General features: G+C 44.9%; 1 protein-coding gene across 17 annotated transcripts in view; it reads left to right on the top strand.

The window, feature by feature from the left end:
- LOC143331187 (traf2 and NCK-interacting protein kinase-like) overlaps positions 1 to 14,647 on the top strand; it is a 61,217-nt gene that overhangs the window by 24,134 nt on the left and 22,436 nt on the right. For all 17 annotated transcript variants that reach the window (XM_076747853.1, XM_076747854.1, XM_076747852.1 and 14 more), the window contains exons 3-10: positions 6,834 to 6,890; positions 8,010 to 8,135; positions 9,667 to 9,777; positions 11,667 to 11,757; positions 12,252 to 12,382; positions 12,471 to 12,525; positions 13,190 to 13,268; positions 13,381 to 13,556. In XM_076747853.1, coding sequence (XP_076603968.1) covers positions 6,834 to 6,890; positions 8,010 to 8,135; positions 9,667 to 9,777; positions 11,667 to 11,757; positions 12,252 to 12,382; positions 12,471 to 12,525; positions 13,190 to 13,268; positions 13,381 to 13,556 — 826 coding nt within the window. The remainder of the gene's footprint in view (positions 1 to 6,833; positions 6,891 to 8,009; positions 8,136 to 9,666; positions 9,778 to 11,666; positions 11,758 to 12,251; positions 12,383 to 12,470; positions 12,526 to 13,189; positions 13,269 to 13,380; positions 13,557 to 14,647) is intronic.

A 14,647-nucleotide genomic window follows, 5' to 3' on the forward strand; every position in this document is an offset into this window, starting at 1 on the left:
TTTTTTTTGTCATTCGCTCTGTCGTTTAAAGCGAAATTTGGATGGTTTCTTGTGACCTTGCAGCTTGGCCACACAGCGAGCGCACACTGAGGACAGATGCACTGTGAAATTCAGCTCTCTCACTCAGCTCCTCTTCCCCTCCCTCATTTCTCCATCACCTCTTCCTCCTCTCCCTCGTTTCCTCACCTCATCTCTTCTGCTAAATAACGACTCTCCCGTATCAGGACAGCAGTCCCCTCCCCTGTGTTTCTGTGTGTGTGAGCATTTGTGTATGTATGTTTAAGTGTCGTGCCCACTGTACTCCGGCCAGCCAAGGCTGTTGCTAGGCTACGACAGGAAGTGTCCTGCATAGTAAATGTGTCCGAGGAGGGGGGGGGGGTCTGTGTAATTGACTTGGCAAGGGCAGGGATGTGCACACAAACAAATAAACTACACACACAGGAGAAGCGCTGCTCACATTCACGCATATGCACGCACATGCGCGCACACACACACACACACACACACATACACACACACACACAGGTGTGTTGGGTATCATGATATCCACCAGCAGGTTGTATTAAGGCAGTGGTTGGCAGGTTTGCCTGCAAGCTGAGAATGATGAAGAGATGCTTCCCTCTGCAGCCTGTGGTACTTGTGTGTCTGTGTGTGTGTGTCTGTGTGTGTGTGTGTGTGCATGTTCCCTTAAACATTCAGCTCCATATAACAGCAGACGAGTCATAAAAGAGAATCATTACAACACACACACACACACAAAACCTCCTCTTCTTTACCCTAACACACACACACACACACACACACACACACACACACACACACACACTCATACGTACACATCACACTGAGGACTCTGCAGTGCTTAACTGGCGTTTTGCTTTCGTTTTGCAGGTGCAATTAATCATAATTATGTGTTGATGGTAATTGCTGGAGTAGGTGTTCCCTCATGGCGCACACGGACGGGGCCAGATGAGACGAGAGATGAGATAGCGGCGTAATATCGGACCTAAAATCTCGTTTTGCGTCTCCACCTTTTGCGGCGGTGTGAGCGTACACACGGCATGATGAGTGGCGGGTTACTCTTCAGCACACAGCAGCTCCAAAGTTGAGGAAGGGCCGAACAAGATGAGTGTGTGTTTTTACTATTGATAGCAGTTTGAGCGCTGTGCAATACGGAAGTTAAGATACGTAAGAATCATATGATTTTGTGTCCACAGAGCTTGACAGACAAGAAATCCCCAACAGCTTTGATAAGCAGTTATTCAGTTGGATTTTGGAAAGCAGTTGGACAAAACTTAATGATTTAGACGTCACCTTTGACTCGGATATGAGTTCAAGCTCTGATACTTTGCAGGCCAGGAGCAGCACAGCAACAGAAAGCACATAGGACACTAGATAAGTTAAAAAGACATATTCAAACACATATTGCAGTGGGTTTTAGGGTAAAGTGCATTAAAGTGAAGCATTGTGTGCCTCTCTGTTTGAGGAGCAGAGAGCTGTTGTGTCTGTTTGTTTTAATCCTTAAAACTGGTACCTGGAGGAAGAGTCTGGATCTCTGAGTGCAGTGGGTGATCAACATAAAGAAGGATGGCATGGGCTTTCTGCAGGGCTTGTGTCCTGAATAATTCAGGCAGACCAGATTGTCTGATTCCTATAACCTTTCTGCAGCTTCACAATCCGGCTCAGAGTAGTTTTATTTTCCACACCTGGAGATAGACCGTAGAAAAACGCCATACGGACTGAATAAAAGATCTGTAAAACATGGTCATTAGTGTCTTATCAGCATTGGATGACCTCAGTTTCCTAATGTTGACCCTTCTCACATTTGTGAGTTGTGAGGAGCATTTTGCAGTAATTTAAGATGTTTTATAGCCTTGACTAAATAAATGATTCATCAATTTCTAGATGAATAGAAAGAATAGATAATAAGAAGTAATTGATATTTTAAATTGCTGCTGTCTTATGTGATAATAGATTTGGTTTGGAGAAGCTAAGTGGTTGAGACATTTTCCATTATTTTCTGACATTTTGCTGACCACATGATCACTGGATTAATTGAAAAGAAGTGAATAAACAGGCTGTTTCATTGCAATTGCAGGTGTTTGGGATATTGTGTCGACTTTCTGTGTGTTGGCCTGTAATCATCACATCTCCAGTCATCACAACATGCTGGGAAGGAGTAAACAGAAACATTATTTCCCCCGATTTATGTCAGATTTAATCAGTGAAACATTTGAGACTTCACCAGCCATGCCATCGTCCCCCGACGGATACGTTTAAAGCAAATGAGAGGAAATTATCCTGGTTTATGGAAACACAAACCCTATTTTTTGGGTCCCCTCAGAAAAAGACCTGCACTCCATATTGAATCCCAACCCACGCAGCAGTTCAAGAAAGACTGACCTGCAGGGATGACGGCAAGTAATGACTCCTCCATGATGCGGCCGCCTGAAGGCTGATTGGAGATCAGTTTGGTATCGGTTTGCCGTCTCCATCACAGCATGGCCATCCAAGCGTAACAAACGTGGTCAATTTGGTCCGTTATCGCGCAAACACACCTAGCCTGGCGGCATCGCAGCTCCTCGCGGATGTGGAGGCGTGTCTGTGGGTGTGAGTGACAGATGTTATGATATCGTATTTTGGTCAAAATACCTCAACGGGATTAAAAGGAGAAAGAAATGGTGGATTGAACATCATATCCAACACATAATTAGAAATGTCACTGTGGTGATTGAAGTTAATGCACGGCTTTCTCCCTGTAAGTATTAGATGAAAGCATTTGTGCACACAAGTGTTCAGTGTATGTTTTTACTCTGCGGAGAGACTCTGGCCCATGTCAGCGCGTTGTGGTTTGCAGAAGGCGCTAGATGCATTAGCAGAGGCAAAGTGAAAGGGTTGCAGGGAGTCCTCAGTTTGTGTCACATTCGCTTGTCGAGCTCAGAGCTGAACGCTGTTTTGCTGGCATTAGCGTTCAGCTCAGTCATGTTCACGCAGGACCCGCTTTTCACAGGCCGCCGGTCTGAGCTGTGAGGCATGAGAGACACGGAGACAGAAAATACAAGGGGACGGAAAAGTAAGCAAGACATAGGGGGAGGACGGGAGGAATAATGAGAGGCATAAAGAGGAGATTGTGAGAAGTTAAGAGGGTTAGATAATGAGAGAGGGAGAATCAGAGGGATAAGAGAGGGAGAGTGAGAGAGCGAGAAAATGCAGATCTAGGTCAGCGAGGCAAAGCAGTCAACAGACGAGTGGAGGAAGGGATGAACAGGCCTGAGAGGCTCAAAGCTCCTCGCTCTGAATGGGACGGATCGGGGAGAGCGTGGGTCATCCTGACGACAAAGAAAGAAAGATGACAGAGTTATTTTCATGCTGAGTGAAATCAGCTTTTTTTTCTCCTTTATTTTTCATTTTCAGGGCTGCGGCAAACACATGTTTTCATTTTTGATCAAATGAACAGTTCAGCATTTTAGGAAATGTGCTTACACTGCAAAAACCCAGCTCTGAAAAACAGGACAAAAAAGAAGCAAAATGCAGGAATTTTTACTGTAAATGGGCAAAAAACTAAAAAGTGAGAAGTGCGGACAGACTGGAAACAAGGACATTTGTTTGGGTACAAAGAAAATACGACTTTTTTTTGCAGTTTTGTACGTCAGTGATGATCAAACATCCTTAAAATTCTGGAAATTCTGGTTTCAAGTTACTCAGAACCAGTGATTGTGTAATGCTCTAACATAAAAACTGCCTAGTAAGCAAAAATCTCCTGCCAAACAAAAAACAAGCACGTTACCTTCAGGAAGCAATAAGGTTAGCTTAGCTTAGCATAGCAGCTAGCTGTCTAAGCTGGTTCTGTCCAATGTTAAAAGAAATATTAATAACAAAACCTCTGAAGCATCACTAATTAACATGTTTTATCATCTTTTTTATTTGTGCACAAACAGAAATGTAAAAACAATCTTTTTTTTTTTTTTTTTTTGTCTTTGGGGGTTTTAGCTGGAGTTAGCCTACATGCTACTGTTTCTTGACAAACAACAGTGACTTTGAGGGGCCTTTTTGTCACTGAGGGTCTTAAGTGACCACAGTTGTTTGTGTTAATTATTGAGCTAAACACATGCTAGTAGCCATATTTTTGTGCATTAAAACCCAGGCTAGCTGTTTACCCCTGTTTTAAGTCTTTACGCTAAGCTAAGATAACCTTCTCCTGGCTCCATCTCCATGCTTAACACACAGATGTGAGAGTGGCATTGTTCTTCTCATCAAACTCCCGGCAAGAAAGCAAATAAGTAAATGAGTTTATTTCCTTCCTTTGTACGAGTTCCCAGAGCTTAAGATAATGTCTTCAAATTGCTTTGTGTTTTGTTTTGTGACCAACAGTCCAAAACTGAAATTAAGACAAAAAAAAGCAAATCCTCTCATTTGAGAAGCTGGAATCAGCAAATATTTGTCATTATATCTTGATAAACGATTGTTGATGAGACAGTTCATTGACTGATGGTCTCTGCACTGGTCATTTTATCATTTTTGTCCCCTTGAATTGTTTTATTAGCATTGTCACACCCATTATCCTGTTAACTGCTTTGGAAATACTATTTTAGTTGACATTCATATAACCAAGACCCACCCCATCCCATCTTTAATTTGCAAATAAATGAACAGGGAGAGGACAAAGAAGGAGCGAGAGATGAAGATGAGCAGACAGTCCTTTCACACTTGGTCATTTAATAAGGCTGGATGTCATTACTGCTGGAGGATGGAGGGAGGTTGTCGGGTGGCTCGGAGTAATGAATCTTTATCCGGCTCCGACGATGCCCATGTCCGATATCTATTTGACATGTTCTCGCTCTCTCGCTCTGGCTCCCTCAATCATCCCTTCATGTCTCTGCGTGCACATGTGTGGGTGTTTGCAAGAGTTCTTCTGTCTGTGCGAGCAGCGGAAATAAAGGCCGATGGTTTTACATTTTCTGTGCGTGTGTGCGCGTCTCTGTGAGTGTATGTGTCACTTTCTGGTTTGTAAGTGGCTGTAATTCCTTTGTTGCTCTCCAACAAAGCCGGTCCTTGTGCTCGTGGAATTGGGGCAGTCTGATCCTAATGAGAAATCCCTGTTCAATCTTTCCAGCTCTTTTACTCTCACAGAATCTGCACTGTGTGTGTGTGTGTGTGTGTGTGTGTGTGTGTGTGTGTGTGTGTGTGAGAAAAAGAGAGACTGATCACACTGTTCAACCATCCAGTGGTGCTTAGTTTGCATTGTGCCGCGCTGGATTGTGACACAATGAATTATCATATTAAAACCCTAACTTTCTTTTAGCAATAAATCAGCGAGTTCAAAAGTTTTTTAATTCCAGAGGAGCTGTTTAATGAGAAATTTAACTCATGGCTTTAAATTCCACTCATTCAGGGACCTCAGCTGATGTTAACATATTGCCAGTCATCTTGTGGGAACCCAAGTGTAGAGTTTTGTTCCTACTCACGGCTCACAGAGCGCGGTTACTTCCTCAACTCAAAGCAAACTGTGGTGACTTTTGAAGCACAGGATGAAAGAAAAGTTTAAAAAGGTTAATGTGCACGTAATCTGGATTCATTGAATCAGTATTTATTTGGAATTTGACCACCAGAAGAAGTGAAAGCATCACCTTTTGACCCTAATAGAGATTTAATCATCATTATATTGACCACTGACTACTTCATGAAATGCAAGTGTTGAGGAAAAGTAAGCCATTGAGCTGCCGACATTATTTTGCAGTTAATAACTGCATTGAATAACCTCCAACTCCCAAGCTATTCATCAAGTAAAGTGAGTTTTGGTGAGCCCGCGACTACGATTGATCTGTTAAACCGAGATAGAATGTGAAGCGGTGAGGGTGACTAATGGCCAGTGGCGGGGTGCAGAGATACTGCTGTTGCTGTGAAATCACTCCTGCAAGAGAACTGCAGAGCGATTGAAACCCCCAACTTTCAGCCATGATGCGCTTCTGTTCTTACTGTCACATTCCTAGCCTCTGTTTCGGCTGCAGCGCTCGTTGTCAGAACAGCCCTTCGATTAAAGCCCTCAGGAGGCGCTTTCGAGCCAGACCATTAATGCCATCTGGTTTATAACAGTTCCACCAGGAAAAACAGTCCTGCCCTTGTTTTGAGTGTGTGTGTGTGTGTGTGTGTGTGTGTGTGTGTGTGTGTGTGTGTGTGTGTGTGTGTGCTTGGCAATGTGTGTATGTCTTTGTTTGTTTGCGCCACTGCTGCTAAGCTGCTCTGCCCAGACTGTAACATGCTAATCAGTTGAGTCCAGACAGGTGGAAGTAATAGCCGTCAGTGGTTTTAGCTTCTCTAGCCCTGTTAGCTTCATTAGCTAATCACGGCCGCAGATGCTCTGTTGCAAACGAACCACTTGGGCCTTCCATTCGCCCCCCAGCTTCCAATCTCCCGGTTCCTCGCCTCCTGGCTCCCCCAGGCATCTGCCTAGCCTCAATATTACACAACACGGCCAAGTGTCTAGATGGGTATCTGCCTTTGTTTGGTCCTTTCTCCATCTTTCAACTGTGTTTTTGACTACAGTTTGCCATTTTCGGGGCTTGACACATCTTTGATTGAGTTTGACCTAAAAATAAGCCTGTAAAGTCACAAACTTTTATTTACCAATCAGGATTCAGCAATTATTTTGGGTTGTGCCTTAAAAAAGTCAAGGTTACGTGTTGTGTTTGTCATTTATTGGACTGGATCACCTTTGGGAAGTCATGTTTACGACACACATCTGTGCATGCGCCGCATTTTCCTGAGAAAGCTCCTTCAAGGACACTGACATTTTTGTTTTTTTTTGTCTCCCTCTCCTTTCCTTCTTTCACCAGGGTCGCCATGTTAAGACAGGGCAGCTTGCAGCCATCAAGGTCATGGATGTCACCGGGGTAAGACACACACACACACACACACACACACACACACACACACGCACGCATGCACTCTCGCACTCACACACACACACGCACGCACCCACGCACAGCAAATCATCTCAAGTGATTATACCACCGTCGACCATGTCATCTAATTATAAGAGATGAGTCAGTGCTGGCGCGCGTGTGTGTGTGTGTGTGTGTGTGTGTGTGTGTGTGTGTGTGTGTGTGTGCGTGTGTGTGTGTGCACTGCACGCACGTGTGCATGTGATGTGGCAGAGAGGAAATGAGGACAGGCCTATTGCCATGGTAATATTAGCTGGAGGTATTAGGACAGCAGCGTGGTCTCAGGCGTGTCTGTAAAGCAGGAGGGAATCTCAGCTATATTTAGAGATCCTCTCACCCGACGCCTCCCTGTCAGCGCTCAGCTGCCAGCAAAACAATGGAGGACTGCAGGAATGAAGCAACGATGGAGCAGATGAATGAATGAATGAACGGCGGCATGAATGAATGATTAAGGAAACGAGCATATGCAGGTGTGTGCTGGTGAATGACTGAGCAATGAAAGTGTGAACAATGAATAAACAGAAAATACGAATGAGTGTGTTTGAATAAATCTGCTTAAATGAAATAAAATTGTATTAAAATGTATTAATTAATGAAAATTAACGCAAAAACTGCGAACCAAATGAGCCGCCGCTGTACAAAATCAGCTTACTAAAACAAGCGTTTTTGTTTTCAGGGCTGATGAACACTAAATTGAAGTAATCAATGCATAATTTCCTGACACTGTGCCTAATGAATAAGAAATTACATTTTTAAGTAACCAACTGCCACCATAACGACTTGTTTCAAACAACTGCTTCTGGCTTTGTGGCAGTCACCCCCGAAAACGAAAGCAATTAAAAAGTAATGCCGTTATTGTGGAATATTTAGAGCCCAGCTGTGGGCTCTGCAGCAACAGTTTTCGGAATTTAAATGGATTGGAAATGCAAATCCGTCAACAACTTCATTCCTTTTGCTCTATCACCATCCTATTAAGATGTTCGAGGGGTCACAAATAGAGGTCGCGGTTTAACGCCTGTTGATTTTTCTCTCCTCGTTTGTGTGTGTGTGTGTGTGTGTGTGTCTCAGGATGAGGAAGAGGAGATTAAAGCGGAAATTAACATGCTGAAGAAGTACAGTCACCACCGGAACATCGCCACCTACTACGGAGCTTTCATCAAGAAAAACCCTCCTGGCATTGATGACCAGCTATGGGTACGCCATTATTTGTGCGTTTTCGTGTGCATGTTCGCCACAGTCTGCGTTTGTGTGTGTGTGAAATGGAGTGTGACGCCGAGAGAAGATGGCTGCGGCCTCTTAGAGCGACATAAAGGAGCGACTTTCCCTTTTTTCGCTGTTACATTCATGTGAAAGATGTGAGTGTGTCGCTTGTGGCTGCAGGTCTGTGTGCGTTGGAATATTTCTATACATAACGTGTGTGTGTGTGTGTGCGTGTGTGTGTGTGAGAGAGATATAAAGCGTATGAATGAGTGTGTGGCTGGCTGGCTGCAGCTATAAATCATGTGTTAACGTGATCTGAGGGAGCTCTCTCTTCTCTGATCCTGTAGCATTCATCACATAACAATGAGAGGACACACAAACACATGCGTACACACACAGCAGCCAGATCCACCGCCTGCATAATTCCCCTTAACTCAACAGCCTGTTTTCCCCGTGTGTCAGTGCGCGTGTTAACGAGCCTGCAGCACGGGCGTGAGCTGCACGCTTCCCGCTTTGACATGTATCCCTTCATGTTTACGCATATATGAGTGTGCTTCTTTTGTCTCTGCGTGTGTGCGAGCGCACACTCGCTCCGCCCGGACGAGAGGGGTCGGCTATTACTCTCCGGCTTCCTCTCGCTCTGTAATCCAGAGCGATGATGAGGGGAGCTTGATGTCGAGCCAGAGCTGACCAGCTGAACTTTTGCCTGCATATCTGCGGGGATGTAATTCTGGGAGGGATGAGCGAGGACAGCGGGAGGCAGCTGAGGATGGAGAGAGGATGGACAGAATGGACACATTGTGTTTGGGTCAAGAGATGGACTTGATTCATTCACGTCGTCTCGTGACCCCGTTGAGTCAGTTTACGCACTAGTTTCTCTCATCTCTGTGGGGTGTGACTGGGACATGGCTGCTCATGTGTGCTGTGGTTATGGGTACTGTGTATTTTCTGTATGAGTAGCATCTTATTATTTTACAGCTGATGTTCATATTCAATTGGAGCTGCTGTTAATCAATCAGTGGATTGAAAAGTGCTATAGAGATGGAGTCCATTCACCCATTTATAAATAAAAACACACAAGAAAACATGTCAGCCTTAAATTAGGAAATTTTTAAGCCAAATATGCATAAATAAACGTGCTGCAATAAAAAAAAATTCCTATATTTTGTAGATCTATTATACAGTTTTTGCATATTTGCTGACATACAGTCCAATACTGATTTATATATATCTGAAATAACCTCATGCCGGCACATAGTTTTGGTCTGTCGGGCTCTTGGACTTTGATAATATGATTAGGTACAAGGTAAAAAAAGAAATGTTTGTTTGTTGTTAATTCATCTATTAAAATGTGGGAAAAGATTTCCCCAAATGACTGTGAGGAGTTCAGAAATACAAAAAAAAGACTGTTTACAAGCTCCCTGACTATCTCAGTAAGCTGCTTTGCAGGCTTGTTTGGAACAGATCCTGGACCGGATTGCTTTCTTTTGCAGAACAGTGAATAACCGACCTCGTATGTTTGCAGCTGGTCATGGAGTTCTGTGGAGCCGGCTCAGTGACAGACCTGATCAAGAACACCAAGGGCAACTCCCTGAAGGAGGAGTGGACCGCGTACATCTGCCGAGAGATTCTCAGGGTAAGAGGCCGTGCTGCCGAATCAGACCCACGAACGTCACTGACATCGTTTAAATCCCACACCTGAGAGAGAGAGTATGGTATGCGTACTAAGTAAATTTGAGTAATACTTGAGTATACTGTTTTAAATTGGCACAACTTTCTACAAACTTTAAGTGTACTGAAGTACACCAGTGAAAGATTAATCAGATGATTTATGGAAAATGAAGTTCTCAGACTCTCAGTGTTACGGCTGAATTTAGCAGTTCAGGTCAGGAAAAACCGACAAAACCTCTGATTAAGCCTCTAACTTTTATTTCTGTTTTTCCTTCACTTTATGTGACAGTTCTTAAAGTTTTCCAAACTTGCAACCAGGAGCTGGTTCATGTCCCTCCACAGCAGAACAAGACACGACAAGTCTGAATCAGAGAAGTTCAGATAATGACATAAACGCAGTCATAAGATAAACGCATCCACCTTTTTGTTCCACATTTACCGTCGTTCTCTATTGTTTTATGCTTTGGTTCCTCAAACCACTTCCTCCTCCTTGCACAGGTACCGGTGCGCTAATGACTGAAGCCTCAGTGTTAAAGAACAGCTGTCAAGTCAAAACATTCTCGCAGCTTCAGTAACAGCTTCCGTTGTTGCTGCTGACACACGAGTCGACTGAACCTGCAGGGAGTCGACTGTCGCTGCAGCTGAAAACAAGTCCCTGTTGGCTCAATTAAAACCAGGGTTTATAGCATAAAATACATATATTTTAAAGCATTTCTTTAGTTCCTTTAACTCCTTAGTTTCAAAATTTGCTGCTTCTTATGAGCAGATCACCTTTTTCAGATACTGATTGAAGAACTTGAGGCGGCGAACTTTGCCATCGTTTCCTTCTAATTTCATGTCATAGCTCTTTATCTTCAGCGTCCTCGGCTCGTCGGCGTCTTATCGTGGACTCGGACCTGCTCTTTGACAGCCGTCTCCCGTTGTTTTTGTTCCATGACATCTGTGTTTTTGAAGGGATTTGAATCTCCCACATTTTATCTCTGCGATCTGGTATTGTGCGTTTCTTGCGCTGAGGGCTGTCGCCTCAAACAGAGAGCAGCAGTATCGCTGCATCTCGTCAGTTACCCGCAGTGCCGCTCTGAACTGAGGCAACAATGGCTTCCTTTCATCCACTTTTATTTGTCTCTTCACCCCTCGTCTCTCGTCGTCTTTCGTTCGCTCGCTGCTTTCTCTCATCCCGCACTCGTTCAGTCTTCTCCTCGTTCTCTCTGTCCCTCTCTGTCCATTCACATTTTGTCTCCCGTCTTCCCCTTTGTCTTTCTTTTTCCTTTCTCTTTTTGTGTCCTTTTCTAGCCTTTTCCCATCTTCCCTCTGTCTCTTTTAACATTTTCACTCCCCCCGTCTCCCAGCTGTCTCACATTACTCTGCGTACATTTTAACATGGTAAAAAAATTCTATGTGTGTAGCAAGAAGGATTTCCAAAATCTATTGATCAATTTGAGACAACATGCATAATATAACCATTAAAAATTCCCTGCATATTGAATAATTGCTTCATTGATTTTCCTGACAAAGAGATTAAATAGTTACAGACAGGCTGTGCTGAAAATAATCCACTTCAGTTGATGGATTTTGCTCAAAAATTGGTGAACAAATGCTGCTGCTGCTGCTGCTACATCTCCCTCTAAGGCACCTAAAACTACTAATAAGACTAATGATAGTACTTCTGCTGCTTTTTGCCTTGTAAGGGAGAGGTCAGAGGTCAAGGTCAGCCACACAGTAGCAGCCAATGAGCTGCTTCTCCTCTCAATGGGAAATGAGCCCTTTTTGTCATTTTAACAATAATAATAAGCATCAGCGTGACTTGGCTCTTTGCTGCAGCGGCGTTCCTTCACTGTCTGTCTCCGTCTGCAGGGTCTGACTCATCTCCATCAGCACAAGGTCATCCACAGAGACATCAAGGGACAGAACGTCCTGCTGACGGAGAACGCAGAGGTCAAACTAGGTCAGTCCGTCATCCAACCCCACTTGACAAAGTGGCTCTAGGATTGGGGGGGCAGGAGGAGGTGTAAAGTTTCACATGGCTCAGAGGTGTGTGTGTGTGTGTGTGTGTGTGCGTGTGTGTGTGTGCGCGCGCGTGTGTGGCTTTTCTTTCTTCTTTTATGCTGAATACCAGCCTACTCATCTCTCTGTAGCTCTGCCACCGTCCGTGGTGCAGATTGCTGAAGAAGGAACTCTCTCTCTCTTTCGCTCTCCCCGCTAAAGCCCAGTGGGGAGGGGATTATAAAGTGTGTGTGTGTGTGTGTTTTTGTAAATCGGGCAAGCTATTGCGGGTTGGGTAATTCGTTCCTGTTTAGAGTCCATTATCGAGTTCAGTAAAGCCCACTGGTGTGCCTGCGCATCAGCACACACACAGTGAAAAACAAACGTTTGAGTACTTTGCAGACTATGTCCTGAAGTATTGTGTGTGTGTGTGTTTATGTGCGTGTGCATCTGTAGTGGACTTTGGTGTTTCGGCCCAGCTTGACAGAACCGTAGGACGGAGGAACACGTTTATTGGGACGCCATATTGGATGGCACCGGAGGTCATCGCCTGTGACGAGAACCCCGACGCCACGTACGACTTCAAGGTGCCTCAGCAGCCTCGTCTCCGCTGAAGACGTTGTGTCGTGCTTTTTGTGATCAGCCTGAACATTAACGCACTGTGTCTCATTGCAGAGTGATTTATGGTCACTGGGAATCACGGCGATAGAGATGGCTGAAGGAGCTCCACGTACGTACCCGGTCATTGACCCACACCTCTGCTGCACATCCATTTTTAGAGCTACCGCATTAGATCACTGTAATCAGAAGACGGATCGTTTTTCAGTCCAGGCCAACACGACTCATCTGTAGCCATAAGTTTCTGTGAAAATCTGCCCAAGCTCCAGTCGGTAATTGAGCACAGTAATCATGAAGGACATCGCTTTGTTTTGTCAAGGTTGCTCATTTGTAGTTCCAGTCTGGGACAGTGCCGGGCTGCATTTTGGGAGAAGGTCTGTAACTGGATGAGGATAGTCCAAAGCAGTCACATAAATCAGGAGGCCAGCAAATGTCAGTCATGTGGCTTCTGGTTATCATTTCCAGCTGAACACAATTTAACCCCAAGCTAGCTCAGACAATGTGAAGTTTGAATATTAAAGACCTGAAAGTTATCAGCAGTACATGCACAACTGCTCTGTAAGACTGATAATCAACTGAGGAGTTCTATCAGAAGACAAGCCCTCGGTGGGTGTGCAAAACTACTAGATTGTTATCAGTATTGACAGTGTGTATTGATCAGGTGAGGGCTAACTCCAGCTGGCTTTGACTACATGCCGTGATAACGTTTAGCACAATTAGCTAGAAGCATTCACCTTAACTCACCCATGCTTGGTACCTGATTTCTGACTCTTTAGCGCTGTGTGACATGCACCCAATGAGAGCCCTCTTCCTCATCCCGCGCAACCCCGCCCCGAGACTCAAGTCAAAGAAGTGGTGAGTGTGTATCTCCGCAACTGCCTTAGCCATGCAGACCATTCAGAGCAACGCTGTCAGAGGGATGATCAGTCCAGACATGCACAGGATGACAGCATTTCATGTGCTTCAGGTCCAAGAAGTTCCAGTCGTTCATAGAGAGCTGCCTGGTGAAGAGCCACAGCCAGAGACCCAGCACAGAGCAGCTCCTCAAACACCCGTTCATCAGAGACCTGCCCAACGAGAGGCAGGTCCGCATCCAGCTGAAGGACCACATCGACCGCACCAAGAAGAAGCGAGGAGAGAGGGGTGAGGAGGAACAGCTGTAGGCGTGCACGTATGGGTTTAAATGCAGATGCACGCTAATTGCGGTGATGATACTGTATATCACACAGTCGTGTGATAAACGACAGAGCAGCCTCTGGTGTATCCCTTCACAGCGCTACTAAACAAACTCACGCTTTTAATAACCAAGTCCGTCATTAATTGGCCTCTTTCCATCACGCTGTGAGTAACCACGGTCTGATTTCATGTGGCACACAGTGTTTTTTCACACAGCAGCAGAGCAGGGCAGTGACTCGGTTACCTTGCTGAGGAGCTGGAAGTGTGATGCCTGTCACCCGTCACTCTTCGTCTTGCAGCTCACCGTGGCCGCTCCTTCCTGTGGCGTTACTCCCAGCAATATTTAATACGTGTCAGTAAAAACCCTTTGATACAATGTGTTTCTGTGATTGTTTCACAATAAAAGCCACCACGTGCTTTTAATGTGAAGCAGCAACAGTAGGAAATGCTGCTAGATTACAGACTTCTATTTCGTACGGCGGGCTCAGCCACCAGCAGTGACAACAAATGTATAGACGAGTGAAACGGAGGGCAAGGAGCTCCACAGTTTAGCTGATTGAGGCAGCGTATTTGGACTTGACCCCAGACACAGAATCAGGCTCGGGAGAAAAGATCTAAATACACTGAAGAGTAGAATCAAAACCAGGCTTTGATTTTATGAGAACATCTTAAGGATTATGAAGTCGAAGTTCATCTGATTCCACTGTTACATTCAGTATGTGGCTGAAGTATTGTCGCACGCCCGCACAGATACACACAGAAACACACACTCAAGGAACAAAAATGGCCGCAAGGGTGAGGTGTGATACACTTTCAGATGTAGACAAATTCTCAAACACGTGTGCCGTCACATTCGTGGTTTTCGGCGAGTCGGGGAGTAAAAGTGACAGACATCCATTCGGCTCCACGTCGACACACAAACACACAGTCCGTCAGTCAAGAGCGATAGACTGACGCTCGCACACAGAGCCGCGGCAGTAAGAGCCACATTAACCGCTTGAAGAAACAACATACTGCGGGGCGGACGTCGTGATGATGTATAGAAATGTCTTGTCATT

The sequence above is a fragment of the Chaetodon auriga genome, chromosome 14, assembly GCF_051107435.1.
Source record: "Chaetodon auriga isolate fChaAug3 chromosome 14, fChaAug3.hap1, whole genome shotgun sequence".
Lineage (NCBI taxonomy): Eukaryota > Metazoa > Chordata > Actinopteri > Chaetodontiformes > Chaetodontidae > Chaetodon > Chaetodon auriga.